The 26,257-nt window shown below is 43.6% G+C and overlaps 2 protein-coding genes across 6 annotated transcripts in view; both read right to left on the bottom strand.

Annotated features, from left to right (window-relative positions):
- The window catches only part of ZNF892 (zinc finger protein 892), a 37,776-nt gene extending 37,192 nt beyond the window's left edge, over nucleotides 1–584 (bottom strand). The window contains exon 1 of the mRNA XM_075562670.1: nucleotides 548–584. The gene's annotated coding sequence lies outside the window, so the exon portion shown is untranslated. The remainder of the gene's footprint in view (nucleotides 1–547) is intronic.
- Nucleotides 585–8,318: 7,734 nt separating this feature from the next.
- Nucleotides 8,319–24,895, bottom strand: ZNF2 (zinc finger protein 2). Of its 5 annotated transcripts, none has more exons than XM_075563153.1 (6): nucleotides 24,702–24,895; nucleotides 24,254–24,372; nucleotides 16,480–16,662; nucleotides 15,247–15,373; nucleotides 12,719–12,832; nucleotides 8,319–12,208 (listed from the first exon to the last, which is right to left on the bottom strand). In XM_075563153.1, the coding sequence occupies exons 3-6, from the start codon at nucleotides 16,510–16,512 to the stop codon at nucleotides 11,205–11,207; spliced, it is 1,278 nt and encodes a 425-aa protein (XP_075419268.1). In that variant the 5' UTR covers nucleotides 16,513–16,662; nucleotides 24,254–24,372; nucleotides 24,702–24,895; the 3' UTR covers nucleotides 8,319–11,204. The 5 variants fall into 5 exon arrangements, with proteins under 5 accessions (XP_075419268.1, XP_075419269.1, XP_075419267.1 ...); XM_075563154.1 differs by having other exon boundaries at nucleotides 16,480–16,603; XM_075563152.1 differs by lacking the exon at nucleotides 24,254–24,372.
- Nucleotides 24,896–26,257: the final 1,362 nt, after the last annotated feature.

Raw genomic sequence — 26,257 nt, 5'->3', positions numbered from 1 at the left:
ACAAAGGGGTCTGGCTGGTGTTGGCAAGCAGCGCAGGAGATGCGAAGCAGGCCCTGGCCGGCCACGACTGCCCGGATGGGAAGGGCGCGAGGAAGGAGCGTGGACGGCACTCTGGATTCAGTGCGGTTAGCTCTGAATTAGCAAGGAGGCGCGGGGGTTGGAAGGTACGCCGTCCAGTCCCGAAGGCTTGGGGAGCACATCAGCAGCCCCCCAGTCCAGGTCAGGCTCGGGTTCGCACTCAGGAACGCGCGCGGCCCCTTGCAACCAAACCGGACCACCCGGACGGGGCACGGGCGGGGCCGGGCGATCCCGACCTGACCTCGCCTGGCCACTGCCCGCTCCCCGGCCGCGTCGTGTCCACGGCGGCGCCGGCGCCAGCTCCCGTTCCAGGCCGGCCTGGGGACCGTGGCCGCGGCGGGCACGCGCGGTTCGCAACAACGCCACTTCGGCTGCACCCTCCCGTCGCCGCGCTAAGCACGCCTTCCCTTTGTCCCAGTCCCCTCCTCGGGCCGCAGGTCCCTCCAAACCTGGACCACTAAGATCTCACCTTGGGCGCGAAACTGGTCGCGTTCCCAGGACGCAAGGATAGCAGAGCGCGTGCGCAAAAACCACCCTCGGAAAACTACGGTTCCCACAAGGCTTCGGACGCCGAGGCGGATACACTGGACCTGCTCCCGGACAGACGGGCCAGCGGGATATTTCAATGGCATCATTGGGTTTGGCGTCACCTAGTGCCATAATTCTGGTGTCACACTCCCATCTCCTCCCTATGAGATCACACAGAATCCTTAGTAAAGTTTAATTAATTTTAATTTTAAAACGTAAGAATAGTTGTAAATTGCTTAAATGTAGTATTTCTTGTTATATGAATACTAACAAAATTGTTTAATAAAATCTTTCAGTTACTATATTATTAGTATCTGAGAAGGCTTCCCTTTTCTAAATACTTCATTCTCAAAAGTTATTGATATAGGTTCCTAAATACTAATTACGACACCACTGTAACTAGAACACCAGGAGCAATGAAAACAAAAGTGGGCGTTAGTAGTGGCATAGATGAAACCACATGGTTGTAATTGAGTAATTGTAATTGGAATTGACAGGTCTGACCTAAGAAAAAAGTGAAATTAGCCTCAAATTTGAGCCTGGGAGGGTATACTGATACTTATAAGCTGGGCTTTTAAGAAAAGTTTTTGTTCCTATAAATAACTTCAGGAATCTTTTATTTAAAAATATTTGCTGAAATATTGCGCGTTTTCTCGAAATCCCCTCTGATGAGCACTATACCCATACCCCCTAGTGATGTCATTGGGGTATTAAAGTAATTGAAAGGGTAAAACCTCAACATTTATAGTAAAAGTGGAGGGGGACACTGCTATTAGTAAATCAATTTAACAGGTGTATCAAAGGATGTCAGCTAGACCAATCATTGCATGTCAGCCAAGGGGTGATATAGGGTGATCTTCCAACTGAGAAACACAGTCAAGCATACACGTAGCTGTAACAGATGCCACTACATTTACGAAAGAATCAGTAGGGAAGTGATGAGCCCCAGGGCCTCCACTGCCACCATCATGGCTGTGGTCTCATTGTTTTACATGTGGTTTTGCGGTGCTGAGGGAGCTCCAGGGGTTTCCCTTGAGAACACCCATTGATGACACCCTTAACTCTTCAGCATGTTCCAGCTCTCATAAAGTGTCTTCCCTTCAGAGGCATGATGGACTAGGAGGCGACCAGCAGTGCTGCCAGTGCTCAGTTACTAACAGAGATGACGGCAGTTCAAATCCACCCGGGGGCCTTGCGTTCCTTGCCATCTACTTCCGAGAGGTTCTAGTCATGGAGAATCCACGGCTCACAGCTGTGCTCAAGTAGATTGGGTCCCACGAGTCAGAATCAACTTGCCAGCAACTGTTTTTAATGCCCAATCAAGAGGTGAGATCGTGACAGGAAATGATCTTTTGATAACTCCCAGCAATAGATATTTCCTTAGGCTGTTGACAAGCCAAAAACCAAACTCACTGCCACTGAGTCCATTGCGATGCGTGGTGACCTGATAAGGCAGGACAGAATTGTCCCTGTGAGTTTCTGAGACTAAGCTGTCTCCCACATTGAGGCTGATGGTTTCAAACTGTTGACCTTGTGGCTAGCAACTGAACACATAACCAGTACACAAGAGCTCCTGAGGTTGTTAAAGTGTCATTAAATAATAGCTTCCTACCATCTTGCATTCTCATCCAGCTCAGAGACAAAGGAGTCAGACACACGGAGATCAAACATAAGCTGCTGGGGCGGCTACTGAGGAACTCATCTGAGGATTACTCCAGACGTCCCAGCTTCATCGCCATCCAGTCACATGTTCACCCTGAAGCAGAAGACGACTTTTGCCAAAGCAGCTCACCTGCCCAAGAACAGATACCCCTAACACGCCCAGGTGACATGTGTCCACTGAGCATGTGCAAATGTGAATAGTCTAAATAAGGGTGCGATGTAACTAAAGTACTAGATTCCAAACACAGAACCAAAAAAATGTAACATGGCTCAATAATTTTTATATTGCTTCGATGAAAAATTGTTGTTAAAAATGATTATTCCTATTCCTTGCTACTTTAAAAAATGTGGTCTGCATTTTACTTCAATTGGATATTAACCAGTTGCCATTGAATTGATTCTAACTCATGTGGACTCCGTGTGAGTAAGAGACGAACTAGCCGAGTGTTTTTAATGGCTGACCTTTCAGATCACCAGGTTTCTCTTCCCAGGTGCCCCTGGGCATATTCAAACGTCGAGCCTTTTGATTAGCAGTCAAGCACATTTGCACCACACACAGCCTTGGCTGATGTAAAACATGTGAATGCAAGCATGTTGTCGAGTGTGTCAGAGGCATTTATAGTCTTCTTATTGCCTCAAACTACATCTGTTCAGACACTGTAACACATGGTGTGTTTATTTTGGCACCAAATTTTTTAATATATGAAGGTTTTTTCATAAAACATTTTTCTTGAACTTTTTGTATTCTTCGAATACCACTGAGGAACTTGTCTCCTGAGAAAGAAGTCCTCAGATTCCCTGAGAAGCATGGTTATACAGCTGTTAGTAGGTGTCTAACGACTGGCACCTAAGAGTCTTGTTCTTGAGGTGCCTTCCTCACAGGTATGCTGTTCAGACTAGCAAACCCCGAGCAAACAAACCCACTGCCATCGAGTCAATTCTGACTTACTGCGACCCTGTAGAGTCGAACTACTCCTGGGGGTTTCTGAGGTGGTGGGAGCAGAAAGCCTCACCTCTTGTGGAGTGGCTGGTTTCAAACTGCTGACCTTTTTGTTAGCAATTCAACCCCGGTGTACCACCAAGGCTCTGTAAGTAAGACATAGAGGGGTTTTTTAAAGCGCAGGCCTGAGAAAGACAGGGAAGAGACGAACTCAGAGCACAGCCGGCCAGCCTTCCAGCTGGTCACACCACCTCAGCATCATCCTCTAACGTCCATTCCCACTGATTCTCTCTCCTAGGCTTCAGTGGCCAGCGTTTGTACTGACTCAGTTCTCTAATGTTGCCAATTCTCTGAAGAGTTGACCTGTGGCTTAATTTTTGCAGTAAGTTATTTTTTTTCTTTTCTTTTATTTTTTTAAAACAATTCATTGGGGCTCATACAATTCTTATCACAGTTCATACATATACATACATCAATTGTATAAAGCACATCTGTAGTCTTTGCCCTAATCATTTTTTTCTCCTCTTTTCTTTTTTTACATTTTATTAGGGACTCATACAACTCTTATCACCATCCATACATATACATACATCAATTGTATAAAGCACGTCCATACATTCCCTGCCCCAATCATTCTCAAGGCATTTGCTCTCCACTTAAGCCCCTTGCATCAGGTCCTCTTTTTTTTTTCCCCTCCCTCCCCTTTCCCCCCTCCCTCATGTGCCCTTGGTAATTTATACGTCGTTATTTTGTCATATCTTGCCCTATCCGGAGTCTCCCTTCCCCCCTTCTCTGCTGTCCCTCTCCCAGGGAAGAGGTCACATGTGGATCCTTGTAATCAGTTCCCCCTTTCCAACCCACTCACCCTCCACTCTCCCAGCATCGTCCCTCACACCCTTGGTCCTGAAGGTATCATCCACCCTGGATTCCCTGTACCTCCAGCCCTCATATGTACCAGTGTACAGCCTCTGTCCTATCCAGCCCTGCAAGGTAGAATTCGGATCATGGTAGTTGGGGGGAGGAAGCATCCAGGATCTGGGGGAAAGCTGTGTTCTTCATCGATACTACCTCACACCCTAATTAACCCATCTCCTCTCCTAAACCCCTCTATGAGGGGATCTCCATTGGCCGACACTTGGGCCTTGGGTCTCCACTCTGCACTTCCCCCTTCACTTAATATGGTATATATATACATATGTACATATACACACATATACACATACATACACACACTTATCTTTTTTTTTTGCATGATGCCTTATACCTGGTCCCTTGGCACCTCGTGATCGCACTGGCCGGTGTGCTTCTTCCATGTGGGCTTATTTGCTTCTGAGCTAGATGGCCACTTGTTCACCTTCAAGCCTTTAAGACCCCAGACACTATCTCTTTTGATAGCCGGGCACCATCAGCTTTCTTCACCACATTTGCTTATGCACCCATTTGTCTTCAGCGATCCTATCATGGAGGTGTGCAGTCAATGATATGATTTTTTGTTCTTTGATGCCTGGTAACTGATCCCTTTGGGACCACTCGATCACACAGGCTGGTGTGTTCTTCCATGTGGACTTTGTTGCTTCTGAGCTAGATGGCCGCTTGTTTATCTTCAAGCCTTTAAGACCCCAGTCACTATCTCTTTTGATAGCCGGGCACCATCAGCTTTCTTCACCACATTTACTTGTTCACCCACTTTGGCTCCAGCCGTTGTGTCGGGAGAGTGAGCATCATAGAGTTCCAATTTAATAAAAGAAGGTATTCATGCATTGAGGGAGTGTTTGAGTAGAGGCCCAAGGTCCTTCCTCTGCAGTAAGTTATTATGTCTTAAAACTTACTGGTTGTCATTGAGTCCATTGCAGTTCACGGTGTGCCCATGGAGTTTTCGGAAACAGGCGTCTGTCTTTTGAGGCATGCTATAGTTTATTGTGCCAGCCTGGCCGATAAACACAAGTAGGATTAACTGAAGGGCAGAGGGATAAATGGCTTGGTGAGCCTCACCTTGGTAGTTCTGTGCCTCAGTTTAAAGGGGTACACTACCTGGGGGATGCCTCGCCTGTGGACTGTGTCGCTGTAAGTTGAGGTCCCTTTAAGCCCACACGATTGGAATGGTCATCTCTGGAACTGGGGACCGACAGTTGATGACAGTTGGGGACCTGCCTTGCTGTTTGCTGCCTGGGTATATATAGCCCAGCTCTCTCTACAGAAAGGGACTGGCAACTGGCGGCTCTCAAGCCTTAAAGGACTGCTAGTGTCTCACTGCTTTATAATTTAACTGTTAATTTCTTATATTATCTATCTGTATATTATTTAACGGTTTATTTCTTGAATTATATATCTCTCTTTATAAATATATTTATATATAATTACTAGCAATCTGGTTTGTCTCTCTAGAGAACCCTGCCCAACACAAGGCACTACTGAGTGGGCTGTATTTGTGACAAGCAGAGGCTCCGTACGTTTTAGATCAGGGGTTTGTTGTTGCCAGGCACCATCCAGTCAGTTCCAACTCATAGTGATCTTATGCACAAGAGAGTGAAAGCACTGTGTGGTGCGGCACCACCCTCGCAATGGTTCCGATGTCTGAACATGTGCAGCCACTGTGTCCTGCAGCTTGTTGAGGGCCTTCCCATTCTGCTGCCCCTCTGTTTTAACAAGCGTGATGTCCCACGGCGACTGGTCTCTCCTGACATGTCCAAGTAGGGCTTAGTTAGCACCAGAGAGCACATTGTCCTTGCACCCTAATGCTGGCATACCGCCACTCTAGATCCAAAATGTGATTCTCCTCATGGCCATTAGGTGAAGCTAAAATCTCCAGCTTTACCGCCCCCATTAATACATTCTCTATTGGAAGTCATCAATTAAAAGTAAACGGGACGATTCCTCTGAGTTTTTGTTGTTGTTCTGCAGAATGCCAGTTTCAAACGGAAACAAAAGGGAGATCAAACTTACAGATCTACTGTTTCAACACAGTAATCAAATGTTGGAATTCTAACTTTTTCTACTCATATCTTGCTGACAACGGCAGATTAGGGAAAAGGCTGGGCTCCCAGCTTCTTAGAGCAGCAGTCACAACTCTGAGACACTCACCAGCCAGAAGTTGGTCAAGGACCCCTTCATATTCTACTGGATACTTTAAATATCCGACATTACCCACTATTCTGCTAATGTTTTCCATTTCAAACTCCACACATGCAAAGTCCTCTCCCTGATACTCAGATGCTCTTGACAGGTAGAACACGGTGGTTATAGGTAGCAAGGTACCTTTCTGCCAATACAGCTTCTGGACTCAAGTTTAACTGCCAGGAGAAATGTATCCTGGGTCACTGGGACTCATGCAGGGTAAACCAGATTCTCAACAGCCTTGAAGAATCCTCTTCAGGGCTTTGTGGAGATATATGCATCTAGACTCAAGAGCTTCCAATGCCTGCCCTTTCATAAAATAAAAACATGGGACTGGATACACAGAATAAGTTTGGGGTAGCAGGAGGTAAGTTTGAGGAATGTATGATGATATTCAGTTTTCATCTAACTGGGAGTTCGTTTAGGTCCAGAGTAAAGAAAACAATGCTGGACAGGAAGAGGTCATCTGAAACAATTGTCGAAACAGTAGTACACAAAATGGAACCAAGATAGAAGCTACTGGAGTTCACCAAATAACTAGGTGCTCCATTACTTACTACTACTTGGCTGCTGAGTCTGCTTTAAAACACCAAAAAGTGGCAAAAGCCTAGCCTTTAACATCTCACAAATTCATCCATGCCCTTGGTTGGAGACCACATATTCTACGGATGGATGAGGATAAAGCCAAACTGATTCAAGTAGACTTTATATGAGAAATAAATTGTGCTTATTATTGTCCATAGCATCTCTCTCTTTAAAAATTAAGTGGGAAGAACTCAAACTAGGAAGTGACTACTAGAGTAAGGTAAGCCTGGAATGACAGAGGTACAGGCTAAGCTGTGGAAATTCAGAGAAAGGATGTGGAACAGAAGTGACGAGATATGTACTGAGCACCTATCATAAACAGGAGACCCTGTGGTAGAGGTTAAGCAATGGGCTGCTAATCACAAAGTTGGCAGTTCAAATGCACAAGCCACTCCATGGGAGACAGGTGGACTGTTTATTCTTGTAAAGATTTAAAGTCTCAGAAATACTAGAGTAGTTTTACTCGGTCCTCAGGGTCGCTGAGTCAGAATTGACTTGATGGCAGTGGGTTTGATTTACTTATCATACGTAAGGCACTATGTGAGATACAGACACATTAAGTCACACATCTGAGTGCTTACAATCTAGTTGAGAAGATACTTGTACACAAACTATAAAACAAACCTACCTTAGAATGAACTTTGCAGACAGACTTGCATTCAAGACCTGGCTTCACTTTTTCCTGCCTTGTCACTTTGGGTATATTAGTTAACCTCTCTAAACTTCACATTTCTCGTCTGTAAAATAATAACATAAACAAATGAACCCAAACCAGTTACCATCAAGTCGACTCCAGCTCTTAAGAGACCTTGTGCCTTACAAAGTAGAACTGCTCACCATAGTCTGAGAGCAGGTCACCTTGGGGGCTTTCTTCCTCTAGGTGGGTTTGAGTTGCCAACCATGAGTAGTCAAGCACTTAACTGTTTGCATCACCTAGGAGCTTCCTGAGGATAGTGAACAGTGAGTCCTTAGGAAGGTTGTTGAGACCAAAGAAACTACCTCTATGCAACTTTCCAGTGCAGCGTTTACCCGGGGACAGGCCCTCGACAGTCCTGTTATTACTATTCGGATGTGTAAAATTAGGCACACAAAAGAACAAAGTCAGCGTCCTGAAAAGTTGAGCGCACTGGAAGCAACAGTGCTGCTCGGGCTTCATTTTGCTTTTCCCTCCGGAAAAAGGTGTGAGCGACCTGGCATTGAAATTCTCACGTTTCACAAGGACCGGCTGGAGTATCTCCTCCTGACAGTTATCGCAGTCAGCCTTCAGAATGTCTCGACCCTTTAATAACCATAGTTATTTTTGTTGCTACTTCATAACTGTAATTTTGTTGCTGTTATGAATCATAATGCAAATATCTGATAATGCAAGGATGTATTTTCATTGTTACAAATTGAACATAAAGCACAGTGATTAATTACAAAACAAAATGTAATTATATATTGTGAAATATTTATTTCTAATTACAAATAAATGAAATTTTGTCTTGAAGCATGGTGTAGCATGGGTAACAGTCTTACAACAACAGTAAACTACATTGCTAAATTTTGCAACAGTGTGCGTAAAAAACCAACATCAGTGCAAAGGTTGAGATAGCTTCTTTCTCACATCAGAAATTCTCCGGGCAATCTTTGCAAGAGCACAACGAACATCATCTTCCAGAAGTCTACATCTGTATGTAGACTTGATAACCAACAAGCTGGAAAACCCTGTTTCACAAAGATATGTTGTTGGAAATGGAAGAAGGCGCAACACAGTATCAGACACAACTGCAAACACTCGATCCAGAATTTTGTAACTGGCATTGTAGAGAAATCAGTTTTCACTAAATTGCTGTTAATAAGTTCTTGTGCTGTCTCGAGAACATCTTCAACTTTGTGAATGGGCTTCTGGCATGTGCAAGTGGGGTGTCAGGTAGATTTGGAAAGTACGATGAAATTTCACCTGCAAGCATGTGCAAGTGTTCTTTCACAGAAATTATCACTGCAATCCTTTTGTCTGATCCAATGTCATGTTCCTCAAAGAAAGCAGAGAAGGTAGGCAATATGCAAATTTAATTTTCATCCAATTTTGGGGGACAAAGCTGAAGCTTCATTTGGAATGATTGGATCTTTTCAGACAAATCAAGGCATCTTGCATTTGGTCCTTACAGTGATAAATTTAACTTCACTTTTATTACTGAAAAGTGCTTCGAACTGCGGTCTTGCTTTCTGATTAAAAACGTTTTGAGTTCATTATGAAGCTCAAAAACATGTTTTAAAACTTTTCCTCACGACAACCATCTCACTTCAGTGTAAAATAAAAGCATTATTCAGCGCATCCAACTCATTGCAGTTGTGAAAAGTCATCTGTTTACAAAATTGACAGAACGTATAACGCTTTTCAATGATTCTTGTAACTCTTGTGGCAGCATTCTCATTGCTAATATTTGCTGATGAATCATACAGTGAGTTTCGATGACTCTTGGTGACTCATTCAGTACCAAACGTTGAAATCCAGATCGACATCCTAGCAGAGCTGGAGCACCATCTGTGCAGACACCACACCTTTTCCCAAGAGATCTGATGCTCTTTCAGAAATCAACCAACAGTGTCAAATACATCACGTGCAATAGTTCACGTTTTAAGAGGTTTGCAAAAAAGAAACTCATCTTTAAAGTCACCATCATTAACATACCTCAGGTAAACCAGTAACTGTGAACAGTTTGCAGTATATGTAGATTCATCAAGCTGGATGCTGAATATTGGAAGTGGAGCAGATGTAATTTCCTGGATTACCTGATCAAGAATATCAGCAGACACGTCATCTATTCTTCTGCAGACAGTGTCATTAGATAAGGAAACTGCACTCAATTTCATAACAAATTCATCTCCGATCATAACTCAATGTCTTAGGCCACTGGCAACAGTAAATCCTCAGCAATGGTGTGAGGTTTCACAGCTCTGGTGAGTCTGAGTGCCACCAAATAAGAAGCTTCAATGGCTGTTGTGTTTTGTTTGTGGTATTTGCCACCAGTGTCAAGTCTGGCTTTCTTGAGTCCATCACCTTTGCTTCTAAAATAGTTGGTATCCTTGCCGGCAAAGCTCAGATGCTTGCTATCAAAATGGCATTTTAGTTTGTTCAGATTCATAGTTTCAGCTGATAGAACGTCACACCAAAATAAAACATTGTGGTTTCTCAATTCCTGCTGTAATTACTGAGGTAAAACCATACTGTAAAAAAATCCTCCCTATATTTTTTCTCATCATTCTTCTCTACACGATCCATTGTCATGGGATGGTTTGCTAATGAAAATAATATATAACAATAGATTTAATAATACAAAAGATGATACATGGCATATAGTTCAGTCATCTGGGTTCATTAAAGATTCCTATGATTTACCATTCCTGTGTTTTTTTACACACCTGTTACTATCACAAGGGGGCAGTAGTCACATCAACCACAGCTGCATATAAAAAGACTGATCAGCATCCAGATTAAGTTCCCATGGTACAGATATTTATTTTACAGTACATGATTTTACATTTACCAAGTAATTATAATTCATGAAGTGTCATTTACCTCCAATACTGCTGCTTTCAACACAGTAGCTATTTTTTAAGAGTAGCTGCTTTCAACACAGCAGCTGCTTTCTACATGTGACTGGTCCGCATATGTACATTATGGTGCCAACCCTGTCACATACACCTGCATTTGTACGGGTATATGTGATGGGGTTAGCACGATGACATCATGCTGGGTACTTGTATGTGGGCGTATCTGCATGTTGCCAGACCGGCCTGGAGACAGAGAGAAGAGCGGTGTCTTGGTTCCTAAGACCATCGGAAATATGTGTTTTCTCATGGTCATAGGCAACCCCTGTGAGAGGGTCGTTCAACCCTCAAAGGGATTGCAACTCACAAGTTGAGAATTGATTTGTCAGATCATCTGACGAGCTTCTTCAAAATTTTGAATTTCTTAAGAGTTATATCCTTATTTCAGGCATCCCACATTAACATAGTTGATGTAGAGTGACAAGTCAAACATTATGGTAGCAGATCAGGAGGGAGAATACTACTTTTAACACAAATGACACATATTATATGCTCATTAGTTTTGCAAACAGCACAACCCCCACACACATTAGCTTCCTATGCGCATTATTTGTTACTTATGTGCATGTGTTATATGCAACAAAAAAAAATAAATACAGGAATAGCCAGACTGGTGGAATGATCACATGACGAATTCAAGATGGGAAAGACCTATCTTGAGTTTGTTTCATGGTGGTTCTTCTGACTAAAGCTTTCCGGCAATTCAGTCTATTCCCTGTTTGGCATAACGTCGTTGATGTTGAATAACTGAAGATTTAGAACTGAAAACTTTCCCACAAACACCACATTCAAAGGGCTTCTCTCCTGTGTGAACTCTCAGATGTCGAGTAAGCCGGCATCTCTGGCTAAAGGCTTTTCCACATTCACTGCATTCATATGGCTTGTCTCCAGTATGTATTTTCTGATGCTGGGTAAGGGGTGAGCGGTCAAAAAACGCCTTCCCACACTCATTACAATGATAACGAGGCTCTCCAGTATGAGCTTTTTGATGTCTATTCAGTGATGAGACGCCATAGAAGGCTTTCCCACACTCATTACATTCATAGGGCTTCCTACCAGTATGGATTAGCTTATGTCGAGTAAGGATACTTTTCTGGCTGAAAGCTTTCCCACATTGGTTACATTCAAAAGGACTTTCTCCAGTATGAATTCTCTGGTGCCGGGTAAGGGAGGAGCGGTCAAAAAAAGCTTTTCCACACTCACTGCATGGAAAGGGCTTCTCTCCAGTATGAATTCGGTGATGTACAGTTAAGGCTGAGCGGTCAAAGAAAGCTTTCCCACACACATTGCATTCATAGGGGCTCTCCCCAGTGTGAGACATCCGATGTCTACTGAGACTGCTTCTATGACTAAAGACTTTCCCACACTCGTGACATCTATAGGGCTTCTCTCCGGTGTGCGTCCTCAGGTGGCGGATAAGGGATGAATGGTCAAAAAAGGTCTTCCCACAGTTTCTGCACACTTGGTCTCTTTCTTTAAAAATAATTGTTTGGGGAGGGCTTGACCCTTGCTGCAAGCTTTTGTCTTGGGAAAAGGGAAACGTCTCTACCGCAGGGTTTTCTTTCTCTGTTTCCAAACTATCCTCTGGTACATAAACTTCAATTTTAGGACACAAGAGACCATCATCTCCAAGCCCTTCCCTGAAGGTTCCTTCGGATATCTGTTCTTCTTCTGAAGTATCCTGAATCTCAAGCTTAGGTGCCCAGTCTGGAACGAACAGAAAATGCAGATGCTGTTTCTTTCCCAGGTTAAAAAAAAGGGGGTGGGGGTGGGAGCAGGGATATTACAATGGAAAAAAGATACTATGATAAGCCTGAAAATAACGTATGAGCACTGTACTGTTAGCTCTCACGAAGGTCCTACACTATAGGGAAATAGATCTGATGGTGGACATCTCGGAAAATGGGAAAATACCCACTGGAATTGGGCGGGGAGGGTGGAACTAGGAGTATGCTAAATGGAAAGGCTGGTGATAAATAGAAATATCATTGTATGAATGGGTAACATGACGGATTTGAGAAAAGAAACACTTAGAACATATGGACAAGTAACATTTTACTATGCAGAGAATAAATGAGAGCTGGTGAGTGACGTAAATAACCACTAGAGCAAATTTAAATTTGAGAAAGGGGACACCCAATATTTCTAGCGACACACCCAAGTAACAACTCCCAAACAAAACAGAATTCTGTCCTGCCCTATTCATACTCAAATTACCTAAGGAAACATTCTTTGGACATTCTCTGTCCCCAGGCTCATGAAGATCAACTATCCAGGCCTCTTCCTCACTCTTCAACTGAAAAATCATGTCCGGTTGAGGAACTGGAAGTCCTGTGCATGGAGAAAGAACAGTCATGGCAGCACTACATGACAAAAAGTCTGTACCTGCTACAAAGTACAGGCCCGGTCTCAGGCTTTCAGAGAGAAAATGTAAGGCAGAGTGTGAGTGTGTTTCAGGAATGCAGAACATAAAACGAAGGAACCTCTGAATGGGATTTAAGACGGGGGTTCCTGAATAGGAGAACTCGGGCCCCAGAACAAATAGGACTCAATCAAAAGGTTAGTAACATCCACTTGATGTTTTTAATGTGCTTACTCTTCCCCTCAAAGTGAATGAGAGAGTTTCACTTACCACTGGTACAATAGGGGGAAAGAGTTCTTAGCTCAGGGAAAGTGAAAATGAATAAAGATCATCCAGAGCAAAAATAATGTGTAATGAAAACACCCATTTGTTTACCCGTTAGTATTATGTTTTTATATTAAACATGTAAGTTATGTGCATTATAGGAAAATTAGAGGTATCTACAAACAAAAAGGAAAATCACCTTTCACCCTTTTTTTCCCTTTTGTTCTATTCATCTTGGCATTGAAAGATACCTTAGATATAATGGCAAAAGCTGGCTGATGAAATACATGCTGATCTTTTTCACATAATAAAATTATTCTTTTTTGTCAATTAACACAGATCTGCTTTACCACTTTAATGGCTATATACAGGGTGTGAAATCGCAATTTATTTAACCAGTCTCCTACTGATAGATATTTAGATTGTTTTAAAAGTTCTTAAATTATCAAAGGTATGATACAAATTTATATACATCATTGGCTGCTAATCTTATATTGTTTCCCTAAGATAAATTCCTAGAAGTGAACCTATCAATTGTTGCTAATATGAAAAATAGACCTATTCCTAGAAATAGACTTGCGTCTTAAACTTCCTTGTATCCTACGTGAGAATGAAAAGCATTCCCTGGCCACGAAGTTTTGTTATTTTGTTAAGAACACACAGAAAAATACACTGATCCAACAGTTCTGCATTGCAATTTAGTGATGTTGATTACATTCTTTGGATTGTATACTTATTCTCACCTTCTCTGATTGTTCTTCCTTGACTAACATAAATTCACTGCCCCTAGGCTTCCAATCTAATTTCCTTTGGGGCCAAGGATCATTTATTTGTCATGTGCCAATTCTCTGCTGATAAAACAGTCAGGACTATGATCTCCTGGAGCTTTGTCTCTGATCTCAGGAATTTTATTTTCCATTGTTCCAAAGCTTGTGGCAAAGACTGTTTTAAAAAAACCAACAACTGTCATCAAGTTAGTTCTGACTCAAAGTGACCCTAAATGATAGGAAAAAACAGCTCCCTATGATTTCTGAGGCTATATAACTTTCCAGAAGAAGACAGCCTTCTCTTTCTCCCATGGATTGGTTGGTGGGTTCGAACTGCTCATCTTCTAGTTAGCAGCTTAACATGTAATCCACTATTGCTGTCAGGGCTCCTAAAGGTTAAAACTAACAAATAAACCTGAGCTGCATCCCTGCCCCACCCCCCCAACTCCTGGCCATCAAGTCAAGGTTAACTCATAGTAACGCTCAAGGACAGGGTAGACCCACACCTGTAAATGTCTAAGACTATAACTCATTACAGGAGTAGAAAGCCCCTTCTTTCCCCACTGACTAGTTAGTGGGTTCAAACTGCTGATCTTATAGTTAGCAGCCCAACTTGTACCCACTGTCAGGAGGGCTCAGAAGTCTCCTTTAATACGTCCCAATAGTCCCGTTGTTACATTCTGTTTAAGTTAATTCAGAAACATTAACACTTGCTTTTTTGACTTTCTTGAATGAAACCTATACAATCCTTTTTATTGCCACTTGCTGATTTTAATTTTCTTCCAAAACTGTATACTCTTTCAGCTTCTTATTCTTGAAGCTCCTGAGACGTTCTCATTACCTACAGGAGCCTGAGAAAATTCCAATAATTGCTACTATCAGCAGTAGCATTCATAGTTCCCTTTTCATGCAGTCTCTATTAAGTACAGAGTGCTTCTGTGAACATCTTTCTTGGCTGTACTTAAGACAAATCATCAACCCCAAACACATCTCTGATGACCTGCTCAGTCTCACAACCATATGACTCTCATCGTCCTACCCCACACTGAGGGCAAATACTTCACTCCCCATTCTTCTACCTCCACCTTTAATCCTCTGTATGAATTTAAGTCCCTGCCATGTTGTGGGACATGCTGTTAAGCAAGCAGTCCGGGCATGTCTAGCACTTCTTATGGCTGGGTAAATAAACTTGCCAGTGCCTACTGGTGCTTTACACTTAAGCCACATCCTTTTACTCTTTTATCTTGTCTCTCAGTTGGTTCAAAACTTAGGAGCGGGGAGAAAAGGCATGAATGTATCAGTCTTTAGTGAACACAATACAATTCTAACTCCTAATGGGAAGCTATCCTTACCCAGTGAGACAATGCTCCAGTAGTTCTCCAGCATCACCTCCTTGTAGAGGTCCCTCTGAATGGGCACCAGATGCCCCCACTCCTCCTCTGTGAAGATCACAGCCACATCCTCAAACGTCACTGGATCCTGGAAGCACAATCACATTCTCTCTTCCTCACAGTCCTTCCCGCAGAGGGATGAGCCAAATGACTGGCCAGGAGGAAGAGGAGGGATGGGAAGGAAAGGGTCCTGGCAATACTGGTCTTGAATGATTTAGGGAAGTGCTTCAAGGACACATAAAATTCTTGCTCTTAATCCCACACCCTTATATTCATAGTGGGTCCATTTATCAAACTTTGAGAAAACTTAAAAGAACAGAACAAAGCATTTATTGAACTTCTTGAAATATTTGCTTTTCCCCTATTTGCTTTACCTTCTGTCTATGTACCATTTCCTTTTGTCCCTGAACTTCTGAGTAAGCTGTAAATGTGATGGAACCTTTACTCTTAAAGATTTTTGTGTACATATCATAAAAACATAGTGTTACTTATATAACCACAAGATAACTATAAAAAACAGGAAAATAATGTTACTATCAATTATATAACCTACAACTTTATTAAATTTCATCAGTTTTCCTTGTTTTTTAACAAAGTTCTTAGTGATGTTGGATTCGATTGTCTTTAGGATCCCTTGTAGCTCTACTGTTCTCTGATTCTATAAGTTTGTATCTTTCCTGTCTTAAAACCCAAGTGAGTCTAAGTCAGGAGTTCTAGGCCAGAGTATGGAACTCAAGTTTTTCTTTCTGCCCTTGGCAAGAATGGGCCAAGCCATGTCTCTGTAAGACCTTGAGGACTCTTTTTAAACTCACTGAAGTGATCTCCAGTATGTACCACACCCCCAGCCCAACCCAACATTCCCTGGAGCACCGAGGCCTACACTCAGTCCATACAGGGACACAGGAAAAGGACAATCACTATAACCCATCCATTGTCAGCCCACTGCCAGTGGTTTTCAGGCAAAAATATCCAAAGCCAAGGCCTTAAAAGCTGTGTGCCCAGTGTTAGGATAAATGACATATAGTTCAAGGCAAGAAAAGGCTATTACAGGAAACAACCCGAAGGGGGAAGCAGGCATTCCTACAGAATACTTCATCAACCTGGGTGGGTCAAAGCAGCTCCCAAGTTGGGAAAGAAAAGTGCATACATTCTGGAGATGAATACAGTATGTCAGACAAACAAATCCCATCTCACCTGGCATCCGGTGGTAGGAGACACAGCAGCCATTCCTCCCGGGGGCTCTCCTTTTAGACCAGAGCAGAGGTGATGGATGAGAAAGAAGGTATGAGAGACCAGGCCCGTGGTGTTGTTTTCTGGGCTTTAAAACAAGAGATCTCCATGTGCCACGGTTATGTACCCATCCTCTCCCTCCATACCCTACAAAGAGGGAAGGCAAAGTAAAGAGCTCAGAATTAGAGCAGAGAGTCACAGACAGTGCCGCTTAGGATATACATGGTCCTTGTTTTACTATGCTTCTAGAGCCAGAATTCTAAGAACAAAGCACATTTAAAAGTCCATGTTGTACTTATAAATTCACATTCAATATGCCTTGAGTGATAGGACACAGGATCAACAATCTTGCAAATGACTCTATAGACTAGACATGTCTAGTAAGAGCCCAGACCCTCTTCAAAGGAAAAAGGGATCATTCTCAGTCTCTGAGGATGGAGCCCTTGGGTAGCCGTGTTTGACACTGTATGTTTCTGCTTCTCGCCTGATAAGACCACAGCTGGGCAATACCCAGATGATCAGTAAGCTGAAATGTCACTCCGCTTGAGAAATCCCCTTCTTGGTAATGTGCACTACAATTTTCGGGTCGACAGGTGAGTGATGAGGGAGAAGGATATAAAATACAGAAATGGGCACAAGGATCAGGCGAGCTACTGTGACCAGGAAGCAGACCCTGTGAGTGTGTGGGAGCTATGCTATGAGAGGCGGGTACAAGAGGAAAACAAGACAAAGGCAGGGGGCAGTACAGCTTAGCCATGCTATTGATGAAGCACTGACACAAAGACTCACATTGGAATTGACCCAATGGGAATGGGGTTTCATCATTTCAGCCACTCTGAAGGAGAAGGATGAGGTTTTCTGCTCTGTAAAGATTTACTGCCTTGGAAACCCAAAGGGCAGTTCTAGTCTATCCTATTGGAACACTATGGGTCAGCATGGACTGACTACCCTGGAGTTACAGACACAAGTATCTATCCCAAGCATATATCAATACTTATGAATAGTCAGAGAATTAAAAAGAAAAAAACCTGAACTACTCATTTACATCACTAAACACTTAAATATTGCTTTCTTTGTATTATGCCCACCTTTTATACACTTTATATTAGCGTTTCTCTCTCAAACATCATGAAACTAAGTCTTTCTAATTCAAATTATTTCATTTAGTAATTTCTACAATGCTGCCAGTGGGAACCTTCCTTTGTAAGGAAGAGTCACCCAGATTTTTCCTGCCCAGAGCTGTGGAATCATCTCAAATTCGAATGCCCTAAGCTGGCCTCAAGCAGTTGGATGCAGTTGCTCACCCCACCAGCCCTCTACTGGACAGAGAGGAGGCTGTCTGCCACTGTGCAGATTTGCAGTCTCGGAAACTCTAAGGAGCAGTTCTACTTGTTGTCCTGGAGGGCTGACGAGAATCAGAATCACCTTGATGGCAATAAGGTAGAGTTTAAAACTGCCCGCATCATTGGCATTCCTTCCAAACCTGCTCTGCTGCTCATGTCATGGATGGTATCATTCTTCAATGAACTCTTAATTAACATAGGTGGCATGGGAGTCATTCTTGCCTGACCATCACCTTCAACTTCCACTTCCAGTCACTTACCTAACAGTGCCCCTTCTGAATGTGGCAATCATAGTTCCTTTCTCTCCATTTCTGCTGCCACACTTAAGTTTAGCTGTTTTGCTACTTCTAGCCTAACTGTAAGTCTCTTAATTGGTCTACTCACTTCCACTCTTGCCCTCCTCTAATTCCACTGTACTAGACTAGGATCCTCCTAACATTCAGAGGTCTGCTAAAAAGGACTTGGGACTCATCCTGCAGTTGTAACTGTACCCAAGCTCAACTCACTGCCATTGAGTCCATTTTCACTTATGATCAATTCTGACTCTTGAAGGACTTTTAGAGGACAAAGTAGAACTGTTCCTGTGGCGTCAGAGCAGTAAATATTTACAGGAACAGAGTCTCGTCTTTCTGGCTGGTGGGTTTGACGGCCAACCTACAGCAAGTGGCAGCCCAGTGAGTAACCCACCATGTCACCAGGCCTCCTCGTGTGATTGAGTTATTTCAGCAATCATATACAGAGAGAGGCAGGTCAAAAAGGGAAAAGGCACAAGTGGAATCTGATGGAATAAACGGGCAGGTTTCCTCTGCCTCCCTCCCACCAGGACTCACGCTGAGCACATTCTCCTCCAGCAGCCTGTGTGCAATGTGTCTGCCCAGAGAAACCCATGAGACAGACACTCAGTGCCCACGGTTGTATTGGAGAATGGTCATGTGTGCACCTTCTGCCTAGCACGCACCAAAATGTCAGGCTTCCAGAAGAGCAGGTGTTCAGCATACACCACACTGTTTGCGCTGTCTAATACAGTGAACCACCCTTATCTCTTAGGGAACAGTGGGATCCTCTAGAAATGAAGTTCCAGATGGCAGCCCAGGGCTAACCTTGCAACAGGTCTTTCTAAGGACAGTAGTCTCAGACCTACTAGGGGCACTGTTCTGCACACTGCTATTCTTCTTTCCTCCTTCACACCAGATGCAATGCACTCTCTCATTTTAAAAGAAATCAGAGAACGTAAGATCACATGTGCCCGTGTATTTTAGGCTATGGGGCGGGGAGTAGGGGATTGGGGGAGAACCCAAAAGAAACTGGGTTACTTTCCCCAAAGTTATGCATTTAAGTTTTACAAAACAACCCTACCACCTTCAAAGTACTCTCCATTACACTTAATACATTTGTCAAATCTGCCATTCCATTTTTGGAAACATTTTTCTAACTCATGTTTGGATGGCTGGCAACACCTCCCTCGTTTTCTTCTTCACCTCTTCTACATCGTCAAATTGCTGTCCTTTCAGGTCCCTCTTCATTCGCAGAAACAAAAAGAACTCACGAGAAGTGAGGTCAGGTAAGTAAGGTGTGTGGGGCAAGAGAGGCATGCCGTTTTTTGCCCAAAACTGGCGCAGAGATGGCTGCGTGAGCAGGTGCATTGCCGAGGTGGCAAAACCAGTCCCCCGCCTGGCACAAATCAGGCCTTTTTAGTTGCACACTGTGATGCCATCTTTTCAGAACCTCCAACTAGAAAGCTTGATTAACAGTCTGACCTGGTGGAACGAACTCCAAATGCATTATGCTCCACACATCGGCGGAGTTTTTTTCATTGGGGGTGGGGGATCTCCTCGTATATTATTCCAGTCATTTTTCAATACACATGCACTCAAACAAATATAGGAAAGTATTTTTCACATTTTGTGAATTTCTTTTTCCCCTCCAAATTTATTTTATTAATTTTCATTTATTTATTCAGTGCAGGGTTACAGAGTAAGAAATACAAAATTACAAGGGTGAAGTCTTCTGAGTATCCTAGTCCCATCCTTCTTCCTTCCCAGTGATAGCTACAATTTGGTGCTTTACTGTCCTTTTCATGTGTTTGTAAATTTTCTTGCAGGCATTTTTTTTACCTGTTTTAAAGTTTCATGTCAGTAGTATACAGTTGTCATTATATAACTTTCTATTTAGCAATTATGTTTCTGCAAATGATCTGTTATTAATAGATGCATAAGAGTTATATGTGAAAAGGCCTTTAAAAAAACTCATGAAATAACTCCATTCTCTTTTAATTATATTTTCCCACTTTTTGAAGCCCCCTTACACATACATAACCCTATATGTATGTATCACAATTTACTCATTATCCTCTTGATGAACCTTTAAATTGTTGGCAATTTTACTCTAATAAGTTTTTCCCTTGTGTTTTGTAATGTTAACAGTCATGTATCAAGTTTCCCTTAATGTCTGGATATGCTTTGAGGTTTTCCATTGTACATTATGGGTCCATTTTCAATATCTCTATATTTTAAAGAAAATAAAGCATTTTTTTTAACATCAGAGGTTAAAAACTACCAGACAAACCTGAGCCTTCATCCTCTTATAAACAAGTTAACCCTTCTAAGCCTCAATTTCCTAATTTTTAAAGTAGTACTTACCTTACTGGATTCTGAAGATATGGTATTAAAATTACCCTTATAAAAAGAATGTAGCACAGTACCTGGTCAATAGCAAATGCTTAATGAGTGCCAGTTAGCAATATTTCATGGCTGTATGACTGCATTGTATAGATGGCCCGTAAGACTATTTTCAAAGTTCAGCATATTTCTGATTTTTCACTCTAAATTATACATGTACAGTGCGAAGGCATTTGCCTGACCCATAGTTCGCACTTAGTAAAGGTGGCTGTTGTGAGGTACAGTCAAGTCAGTCTGACTCACGGGAACCCTAAGTACAACAGACGGAAACACTGCCTGGTCCTGTGCATTCCTCACAAGTTCTGAGATATTGGAGCCCATTGTGGCAGCCAGTGTGTCAATCCTTCTCATCAAAGGTCTTCCCCCTTCCGCTGTCCCTCTACTTTGCCAAACATGATGTCATTCTCAAGGGACTGGTCTCTCCTGATTCCATGTCCCAAAGTATGTGAGACAAAGTTCCCCCATCCTCATTTTTAAGGAGCATCTGGCTGTACTTCTTCCACGGCAGATTTGTTCAGTCCATGGTACTTTCAGTAGTCTTTGCCAGCGCCATTTGTTAGTTTGTTGTCCTGTGACTTGTGCACTGCTATGACGCCAGAAGCTATGTTCCCAGTATTTCAAACACCAGCAAGATTATGAAGGCATAGGCCATCCACTTTAGAGAGCCCACTGAAAAAAATTTATCAACAGCAGGAAAGGTAGTGTTGATAAATAAACAGCCTTGCATATAGTCTTATTTCCTTAGGCTACATTTCTAGAAGAAAATGGCTAAGTCAAAGAGTATGCATATTCTTAAGGTCCTTGGTATAAGTTGCAATGATCTTTCTAAAATGCAAATCTCATAATGAGGCTTCTATGCTTTCCTTCCGTGATGCGATGGCAATACTGCAGAGCCCAATGAGCTCTCCTTGATGCAGCTGGCTTCAGCCTGCGCTCCAACCTCGTCTCTCCCCACATTAATCCTCACTGTCTACACTACTTCGACTGTCGAACCTGGGCTTGTAAAGGTGTGCTTCCTTCCATTGTGCCTTCGGTGATTTGTTCTGCTGAGAATGTTCCACCTCTTCCCTACCAAACTTGTTTCAGATTCCACTTCTGCCAAGAAGCCTTCATCAGTGTTCTTCCCTTCCTCCTGCAATGGGTGGAATGCACTTCTGATGCACTCCCATAACTTGTTGTGTATCTCTTTCTTAGCACTGTTCATCCTGAATTGAAATATTTGGTTTACTTGTTTGTCTGAGTGCTAGGCTGTAAGCTCCTTAAGAAAGGGACAATATATCCCGGGTGCTTACTACTGAGCCCGGTATAAAAAGTTGGTGCTGAATAAACATTGACTAGATGGATAAATGAATAACAAGGAACAGTGAACTTGCTCTCTTGATTGCAGATAGAGAATATTTACTAACTACCTGCTAGGCAATACGGAGCATGAATTCAACAAAACTTTACCTGTGACCTTCATCCTTTCCCACAACTGTTTCCTCTCAGAATCTGCTCCCTCCAAAGCGCAGTCTCTCTCTCCAGCACCCACCATCTCCTCAGGAGCTCCTTCTCACAAGTTCTCTATCTGAATGAGTCTTTACAGAAACTCATGGCCTCCCCCTCACAAAACATAGTTCAACTTACTGTTTTCCTTTCGCTATCAAATTATCTGGAAGAGTATTGTATACACCTGTGGTTTGTTGTTGTCAGATGAGGCCAAGTTTGATTCCAGTTCAGAGCATCTCCATGTGACAGAGCAGACTCCCCAGAAGGTTCGTAGACTGCATCTTTATGGGAACAAATCGCCAGATCTCTTCTTCCAGAGCTACTAGGTGGGTTTGAATTACCAATCTTTCAGTTAGCAGCTAAGTGCTTAACCACTGCATCACCAGGCTCCTTTAATATATACCTACTGATGCCAGGTCAATACCCCTCTTGTGCTCCAGCCCATTATTCTGCTAGTGCTACCCCTCACAAATGAGACAATTTTGACCAGTTTGTTTCTTCAGGCCGTTGCTCTAGCTCCTATGATATTTTAACCTGTCTTCCTTTCACTGACGTTGTTACATGCCATCAAGTCAGTGCCAACTCAAAGTGACCCTATGTACAACAGAACAAAACACTGCCCGGTCCTGCCCCATCCTCACAACTTGTTGTTTGAGTCCATTCTTATCGGCACTGGGTCAGGCCTTCTCATCAAGGAAATTCCTCTTTTTCACCGTCTTCCTACTTTACCAAGTATGGTATCTTTTTCAGGGGCTTGTTTTCATGGGTCCAAAGTTCATGAGACGAACTCTTGCCATCCTCCTTCCTAAGGTGCTATTCTGGCTGTATGTCTTTCAAGACAGATGTTTGTTCTTCTGGCAGTCGATGGTACTTTCAATATTCTTTGCCAACACCACAATTCAAATGCATGGATTCTTCTTCACCCTTCCCTATTCAATGTGCACCTTTCACATGTTGAAGAGGCGATTAAAAATACCATTCCAATCACTGTAATCTATGACTTTTGCACTCTTTGCCCTGGAAACAGATGCCACCCATGCTTTAGCTTTTTCTCCTACTCTCTGTTCTTCGATTACTCTGAAAGCTCATCCCCTTGGGGCTTCCATCTTCCACTTGAGCAGAGACGTTCTCAATCTGTTCCCAAACCTTCTTCTGAAATCATCCAGTCCTTCCAAGTAACTGCAAAATGTTAATTACTAATTTTTCCCTCACCTCAAAATCATTTTCTCCCTCACAACTCTTACCAACTTCTCACCCTAGGCTTACTGTTTCCGTGTTCTATTACTCTCCCAGTTGCTCAAAATGTTAGCTTCTTACCTTGCACTCCTTCCTCGCAAAGTCAATCGCCTGGTCCTTCTGACACCTCTTTTACAATGTATGCTTCTGTGCCACTAACAGCTGCATAATTTAGGTCCCTTGTGACTTGCTTCAAGATTGTTGTTGCTATGTGCCGTGGAGAGAAGTCTGACTCACAGGGACCCTCTAGGACAAGGTAGACTGTCATACTGAATTTCTTGGGCTATCGTCGTTAGTGGAAAAGACTGCTAGATGAAATTCCTTCCCAGGAGCTGGTGCTATTTGTGGTGTTGAAGCGCTGATCTTTTGGCAAGCAGCCAGATACTTGACCGCTCGCTGCACCACCTGAGCGTCACGGTGTAGCATTGCCACCACAGATTGCTAATGGGCTCCCTTCCCCGCGCTAGTCCTGCGTGGCTAAAGAAAATAAGAGTCTTAAGGTAATTTTTACTCAGGTCAGTTCCCTGGGCCAGATCCATATGATAATCCGTTCCACCCAGTGGGTCTTACTTGTCCTGAGAACTGTGTCCTGGCCTGCTACTTTTCTCTATCCTTGTTTCCCTATTTCCTGCTAACATTTCATTGCAGGTGAATCATCTCTCAGAGCTGCCTAAGGCTTTGCCACTTCCATTCCACATCAAGTCCCACTGTGTCCAAGAAGGCCCCGCGATCACACATGCTTGTGATGGTCCAGGACAGGGAGTGGGGGAAAGAGGGAGGGCGAGGAGCGGGTGACAAACACTCTGGGTTTTGCAGGGTTCGTTAAGTACCCTTTGAGGAGAACATGGAGCCCTGAAGGCAGTGTTTCAAGAGCTCTGCTGTGAACGGAAAGGTCTTCAGTTTGAACCCACAGGACGCTCCCTGAGACAAAGATGAGGCAGTGTGCTTCCAAAGAAAAAAAAGAAAAGAAAAAAGCACAGCTTGGAAACCTACCAGGCAGCTAGTTCTACTCTGTCCCACAGGGTCGCTACAAGTCAGAATCCGCTGACGGCAAGGAGCTTGGTTTGGGGGTTCTGGGAGGAGCGGAGGAGGCTGCCACTGAAAGACGGTACCTGTCAAATAGTGGGGAAGGGGGGACACATTGCAAGCAGCGGTTCTCAACCTGTAGGTGGCGACCCCTTTGGGGGTCGAACAACCCTTTCACAGGGGTCGCCTAAGACCATATTTCCGATAGACTTAGGAACAAGACGCCGCTCCTCAGCCGTCTCCAGGCGGGCCCGCCCACATGCAGATACGGCCCCCGCGGGGTCACCACAACAGGAGGAGCTGTAGGAAAGGGTCGCGGCACTCGGAAGGTGGAGGACCACGGTAAGTCACTGGAAACAGTGCCCACACCCCGCCGGACACGCGCGCGCACGGGGCTAGAATCTTCCGTTCCCACCTCTTGGAGCCGGGACGCCGCTACACACGCCGCAGACCGAGTCCGTCCGCGTCACTCCGTGCTTCTTCCCCGAGTTCTGTGCGCCCTCCTCTCGGCCTCGCCGCTCACTGCGCTCCTCCGAGCCCCACACTCGCAGGCCTCACCTCGAGCGCTCTGGGCTCGAGTCCGAGGAAGACGGCGCCTCTTCAAGTCAGGAGAGCAGTGCGCCTGCGCAAAGGGCCGGCCTTCTGCACACCCAATCAGTGCGCGACGTTCGCAGAGACTCCACTTCCCAGAAACCCCTGCGGCCGGCGCGCTTTATTGTGACGAGGGACACCTGCGCATGCGTACGCTCCTGAAAGGAGCGTGTGCTGCCCAACAGCGTTCCTCTGGGTGCTGCGGTCGCCTTGGCAAACGGGTCGTCTCCGCGGGGAAAGAGTACTGTCGTGGGTGCCTGGGCTTATGACCAACCTGGAAGCATTTTCTACGTATAATGTCACTTCCCTGCCGGCCTGTGATGGTTTCGAGCCCTCTGCAACGGGGAATGTGGGCTTACCCCTGACCCTGGTTTTCCTCCTCATCCTAGCTTCTGACCGTGTTCTCCCGTGTGCTTCAACTTCTCCACGTTCGTGAAATTGGTTCTGAATTGTGGACTGGAGATGCTCCGAATTTGATTCTGAGAACAGGGCCGTGGCCCAACGTAGGGGCAGCGTACACTAATTTGCCTCCGAAGAAGAGTCCAGGATACCAGTGTGCATCTGAACAGTTGGAGCATTCAGCAACCTAATCACGAGAAGACTTTTAGATTAGAAATATTGATGACTGGGACCAATTCTGAGGAGCGAGAGTTTGAAACGATCCTTAGGTGATACGAATGCGCTGCTAAAGCTGGACAACCTGTGCTACAACTTCAGAGAAGAATGCATATTGCACACACAACAAAACTCATCTTAAGGAATAAGTATGCACTTTCCTTCAAAAACCGTCAATTCTTGCCATTGACACGGCAGAGATACATATATGAATAAGGTGCAGTTACGCTCCAAACCAACTCAACTACCACTTGGTTCAAATTTATAGCAACCCCATGTGCAACAGAACAAAATATTGCCTCCCGCCCCCTCATGATGATTATGTGTGAGCCATTGTCACACCCACTGTGTCAGTCGACCTTGCTGAGGTTCTTTTCCATTTTTCCTTGAATCTCCACCAAGTATGAGCCACCAGGGCTCCTGAAAGATTTCATAAGATACTTAAAAGTCACTGGTTTAAAAAAAAACTTTTTTTTAACTGAGGACCTCATACTTTTGTCTTTTTAAGGAATTCTAAAAATTTTTAAAGTGATCTTTTCCAGATTTAAGTGTTTCATATCTGTACAGAAATAGAATTATATTTCTAAAACTCTTCTACTTTGATTTGTAGTTATCAAATTCTAAACAATTATTTATAAATAAAACAAATGGGTAAAAATGTATTTTTTAATCATTTTATTAGGGGCTCATACAACTCTTTACAATCCATACATACAACATTTGTACATATTTTGCCATCATCATTCTCAAAACACCCACTCTCCA

This window comes from Tenrec ecaudatus, chromosome 11 (genome assembly GCF_050624435.1).
Source record: "Tenrec ecaudatus isolate mTenEca1 chromosome 11, mTenEca1.hap1, whole genome shotgun sequence".
NCBI lineage: Eukaryota > Metazoa > Chordata > Mammalia > Afrosoricida > Tenrecidae > Tenrec > Tenrec ecaudatus.
Note: the sequence above shows the minus strand (reverse complement) of the source record. Positions and strands in the feature narration are given on the sequence as shown.